The sequence below is a fragment of the Sinocyclocheilus rhinocerous genome, unplaced genomic scaffold, assembly GCF_001515625.1.
Source record: "Sinocyclocheilus rhinocerous isolate Xijiao unplaced genomic scaffold, SAMN03320098_v1.1 scaffold827, whole genome shotgun sequence".
NCBI lineage: Eukaryota > Metazoa > Chordata > Actinopteri > Cypriniformes > Cyprinidae > Sinocyclocheilus > Sinocyclocheilus rhinocerous.
The window spans coordinates 183,074-188,358 of record NW_015633173.1 but is presented as its reverse complement, the minus strand read 5'-3'; the positions used below and the strand labels follow the sequence as shown (position 1 = coordinate 188,358).

Genomic DNA, 5,285 nt, shown 5'->3' with positions numbered 1-5,285 from the left:
TTTTCTAATTTGTTGAGATAGTGAATTGGTGGGTTTTTGTTAAATGTGAGCCAAAATCATCACAATTAAAAGAACCAAAGACTTAAACTACTTCAGTCTGTGTGCATTGAATTTATTTAAATTGAATTTATTTGAATTACTGAAATAAATGAACTTTTCCACGACATTCTAATTTATTGAGATGCACCTGTACTTGCAACCCACCAAAATAAATGCTTGCTGATTTTAGGTTTTAAAATGTTAAAAATTCATGTAAAAAGAAAAAAATTAAAATGTAAATATTTGCATTGTATTTTTAAGTGTACTATAAAATAATGTTTTTTGTTTAATACTCATTTATTTTATCATACTTTATTATTTTGTTTATTATTTTATTAAAAAAATTACCTAAATAAAGTGCAGTAATACTGTTATTAATATTACCAATTTATTTATTTTTTATACTTCTATTTCACACTACATGCAGGGTGAGCACCAAACCAAATCTCCAGGTGCTCTCATGAGAACCAGACCAAAAAACTTATGTGCAACCCTGTGTGTGTGTGTATGTGTGTGTGTATATATATATATATATAATCCACTTTTTAAAACATTCATTAAGACATACATTAAGAAATAAAATGTTTTTTTCTTTTGAAGTTGTTGTGGTTTTGTTCTAGGATTGATAGAAGCATTTTTGATTTTCAAATTCCATTTATATACATTCTCAAATGCATTGACATGATTTGTAATTTGTAAATCTTAAAAGGGAGTGTTAAACACTCTTGCTGAACACAATAATCCTGTTTTCTTACTCCAGCAGGTGGAAGCAAATCGAAGAAAATGAAACTGACAGTGAAAGGAGGGGCAGCAGTTGATCCAGACTCAGGTGAGACGGACTAATTTTTCCATAACACTTCAAGATATAAGTCAGTATGTTCTGTTTGGTTGTTTGTGCAATGCCTTAATCATGAATTGATTGCTCAGGTCTGGAAAACTGTGCTCACGTACTGGATCAGAATGGGAAGATTTACAGCGCCACACTGGGTCTCGTGGACATCGTCAGAGGGACGAACTCATACTACAAACTACAGCTGCTGGAGGATGACGTCAAGAAACAGTGAGCATTTGGATTCCTCTTTAGGGTGTCCGCGGGGTCTTAAAAAGTATTAAAAGTTGATAAATCAATTTAGAGAAAATTAAGGCTCTTAAAAAGTATTAAAAAGTCTTATATGCCATTTTCCAAGGTATTAAATTTTGTATCATCTTTTCGTTATGTATATTTGTCCGAATAGTGGGGTTCTGTGTAGTTTATTTATGGAATCCCGCAAGATTTGACGTCATCTGTTACGGCGCTCACTGACTGACTGCGCCGCTGCGTGATAGCGCGAGGCTTGTTGATCCTGCTTTCGCTGAATTTCTGACCATTATCGCATGCTCCCATCCGCTCCCGCAAACATTCTAATATTGTATATAATTTTCGCGTATCAGGGCGCCGCTATCAATATGTGGGGTATTTAAATTCCTTTTGAATGAGCAGTCGCAGTTCACTTTCACTTTCGATTTCGCGATCACGCGCGCACTGTGTAAAGGGAGCACATCTTACGATATAAGATATTTTTCAATGAGCTCAGGATCTGTTGAGGAGCAAATCCTCCAACATCTTGTCAGTTATCTCTCCTTACTTTTGACCCGTGATCAGTCAAATCTGACTTCTGCAGCTTGTGTTGGATGCAGGGTTGTTGTTGTTTTTTTCCACGATATTGGGCTGCTTTTAAACTCTTGCCATTGGTTGATTTTCCCCAGTGGGTTAAAGGTTTGAAATATTGCATAAATTACATTTGGTTGAAATGCTTGTACTGAAACATTTTGCATTCTACCTGTAATAAAACTACTGAATGTTTTGGTCCACACTAGAAGGAAGCATTTGGGCTGTGTTTATGATAAATGTCCCTAACAGTGACTGTAAAATTAGTATTTTAGGGATGGAAATTACATTTTTATATTTGGGACATGGTAATTGCACTACTTTGTTCTTTTTTTTTTACTGGCATGGGCTTGGGATGCACAATTAAAATTATGCAATAGTTGTGATCATTATTTTACCTGTGACCCCTTTAAAAGGTATTAAATTTAACTCCATGATTCCTGTATATACCCTGCTCTTACACATACGTAATTTTATCCCAAACTTAAGAACTTGTTCATTATTAGACAGCCAATTTAATTGTACAATATAGATAATCCATAGTAATTTTATACTGTATATACAAGTTTCTTTGATGTAATAGTAAGTGCTTTGCAAGCAGCATTTTTAACCAACTGCTGCTTCAAAACCTTAATGTATATGTGTTTTTTTGCAAATGTTTCCCATAAGGTATTTCTCTTATAAAAGTGTGAATTTAGGGTACGAATCAATTCAAGCTTTTTTTTAATGTACACTTTTTATGTGAGGAATACCTTTTATTTATTTATTTGACCAGATAGGGCCATTTGTCTTGAGCATGCTTGTGTTGCTTTTTCAGATACTGGGTGTTCAGGTCGTGGGGTCGAGTCGGCACCACCATTGGGGGAAACAAACTGGACAAGTTTTATGATAAGAACTCCGCAATGGACAATTTCTGCAGCGTGTATGAGGAAAAGACTGGGAATGCCTGGGCCTCCAGCAACTTCACAAAATACCCCAACAAGTTTTATCCTCTAGAGATTGACTACGGACAGGTAAGAACTGGAGTGACATCAAGCCAGAGCACTGTTGGAAATGTGAGAGTGTGATTTAAAAAGCACTGCTAGAATTGTGCATACATCTTTGTGAATATTAGTTGCGTCTGTTAACATGAATTAAAGGCCGTCAGAAAGACTATATTAAAATAATTTAATTCCATAATACCATTACTGAATGTTCTTTATGGTTTATACCTTTGATTAATTAATATACATGTACATTTTTACTCACAAATAGCAATTTTCTACCAAATAAAGTATTACCTTATTATAGAGCTTGACAACATTTGTAATTATATAATATATAATTAAAATATAAAATGATGATTAGCTCATTTTAAGCCTTGTTTTGTCTTGTCTTTTAAATAATTTGAAGCCATTTCACTTTGGAAGTGTGCTAAGGCTTCCTAGTGGGTCCTGGCTCCTCTGATAGAGAGCCTACAAATATAAACATAGTGATAAGTATTTAAACAAATTGTTTATAATCTAAATAAATCAATATGGAGCTTTCTGCATGTATTTACCCAGGACGAGGAGGCTGTGAAGAAGTTAACTGCGAGCACAGGTGCCAAGTCCAAGCTGGACAAACCCATCCAAGACCTCATCCGAATGATCTTTGATGTGGAGAGCATGAAGAAAGCCATGGTTGAGTTTGAGGTGTGTTCACTTCCTCTTATTTTTTATTTTTAGAAAATGTAAGACAAGCGCAGTAAAATAGCACTAAAACTATCTATATTTGTTGTGGTCATATGTGTTGGTAACTTTGTGTAATTTCTCCTACAGATTGACTTGCAGAAGATGCCTTTGGGAAAACTAAGTAAGCGACAGATCCAGAGTGCTTATTCCCTCCTGAGTGAGGTCCAACAGGTTGGTCTTAGTGGTTCTGAAAGCTGGATCTCAACCGTATATATATGTATTAAAAGCCCAGTTCTTCCCATTTCGGTTGCCTTTATCCTAACGTCCTTTTTGCTCTTCATTCATTTCTGTAGGTTGTGGCAGATAGCGCTGCAGAAGCACAGATCTTAGATCTGTCCAATCGCTTCTACACACTGATACCTCACGACTTCGGCATGAAGAAACCACCACTGTTGAATAACATGGATTACATACAGGTACGACTTGGGCAACCATCTAAAGATTGGCACGGAAACAGTCTTGCTGTGATTGTACTCAATCCTGTTGCATATCCATTATAGCAAAAGGTGCAAATGCTGGACAACCTGTTGGACATCGAGGTGGCCTACAGCCTGCTACGAGGAGGAGTGGAGGACAATAAGAAAGATCCCATTGATATTAACTACGAGAAACTCAAAACCAAAATTGAGGTAAAATGTCTTTCACTGAAAGAACTGTGAAGTATCCTTCACTATTACCATGAAGTGGTCATGTTGTAGTGATTGATGCCGATTTTGTGTTTCTAGGTGGTTGAACAGTCATCAAGTGAGGCTCAGCTTATCCTACAATATTTGAAGAATACACACGCTGCTACTCACAACACCTACACACTGGATGTCGAGGAGGTGAGGTTAACCCTATAATGCCTACTGCATATGCATTATATGTTTTGCCCCCACAATTACAATTACAGTGCTTTTATCAGAAAAGCATTTAAATATAATCTTACTAGGACATATTATTGGGAAATATAGAGTGGTATTTTATGCAAGTAGTCTGCAGTACTGTTATAAAGGTCTCATTCATTTACATTCCACGTTATCAGAATTTCATACTTTTTGACCATATAAATATCAGCAACTGTACTAAATTGCATATTTTTGCTCAGCTTGAGCCTCTGAAAAAAATAAAGTGTTTTTTTTCCCTCCTTGAGTATGAGCTTCATGTTTCCTATATTTAAAATATAGAGTGGTATTTTATGCAAGTAGTCTGCAGTACTGTTATAAAGGTCTCATTCATTTACATTCCACGTTATCAGAATTTCATACTTTTTGACCATATAAATATCAGCAACTGTACTAAATTGCATATTTTTGCTCAGCTTGAGCCTCTGAAAAAAATAAAGTGTTTTTTTCCCTCCTTGAGTATGAGCTTCATGTTCTCCTATATTATACTATATGAGCCATAAAAGCCTGATGTATCAAATATGATATAAAACACATACAGTATGTGAAGTTTTAGGGTTTGTTTTCTGTTAACTTAGAAAAATGTGAATTTTCAGGCTTTACAGGGTTCACTAGTGCATTAAAGGATAAGTTCACTCCAGAATTAAAATTTCCTGATAACTCACCCCCATGTCATCCAAGATGTTCATGCCTTTCTTTCTTCAGTCAAAAAGAAATTAAGATTTTTGAGGAGAACATTCTTGGATTTTTATCCATATAATGGGACCCAACGGGTTGAACGTCCAAACTGCCGTTTCAGTGCAGCTTCAAAGGGCTCTATACGATCTTAGCTGAGGAATAAGGGTCTTGTCTAGCGAAACGATCTGACATTTTCTAAAAAAATAAAAATGTATATACTTTTTATAAACTGTAATTTGGACCTTCAACCCATTGGTCCCAGTTGAAGTCCACTATAAAGAGAAAAATCATGGAATGTTTTCCTCAAAAACCTTAATTTCTTTT

At 35.4% G+C, this 5,285-nt stretch overlaps 1 protein-coding gene across 2 annotated transcripts in view; it reads left to right on the top strand.

Annotated features, from left to right (window-relative positions):
* LOC107743293 (poly (ADP-ribose) polymerase 1) overlaps positions 1-5,285 on the top strand; it is a 26,245-nt gene that overhangs the window by 17,877 nt on the left and 3,083 nt on the right. Inside the window, exons 11-18 of one of the 2 annotated variants that reach the window (XM_016556462.1) lie at positions 803-868; positions 967-1,099; positions 2,505-2,700; positions 3,232-3,360; positions 3,487-3,570; positions 3,693-3,815; positions 3,900-4,028; positions 4,125-4,223. In XM_016556462.1, coding sequence (XP_016411948.1) covers positions 803-868; positions 967-1,099; positions 2,505-2,700; positions 3,232-3,360; positions 3,487-3,570; positions 3,693-3,815; positions 3,900-4,028; positions 4,125-4,223 — 959 coding nt within the window. Of the gene's footprint in view, positions 1-799; positions 869-966; positions 1,100-2,504; positions 2,701-3,231; positions 3,361-3,486; positions 3,571-3,692; positions 3,816-3,899; positions 4,029-4,124; positions 4,224-5,285 lie in introns of both variants that reach the window. The other variant, XM_016556460.1, reaches the window with a different exon arrangement.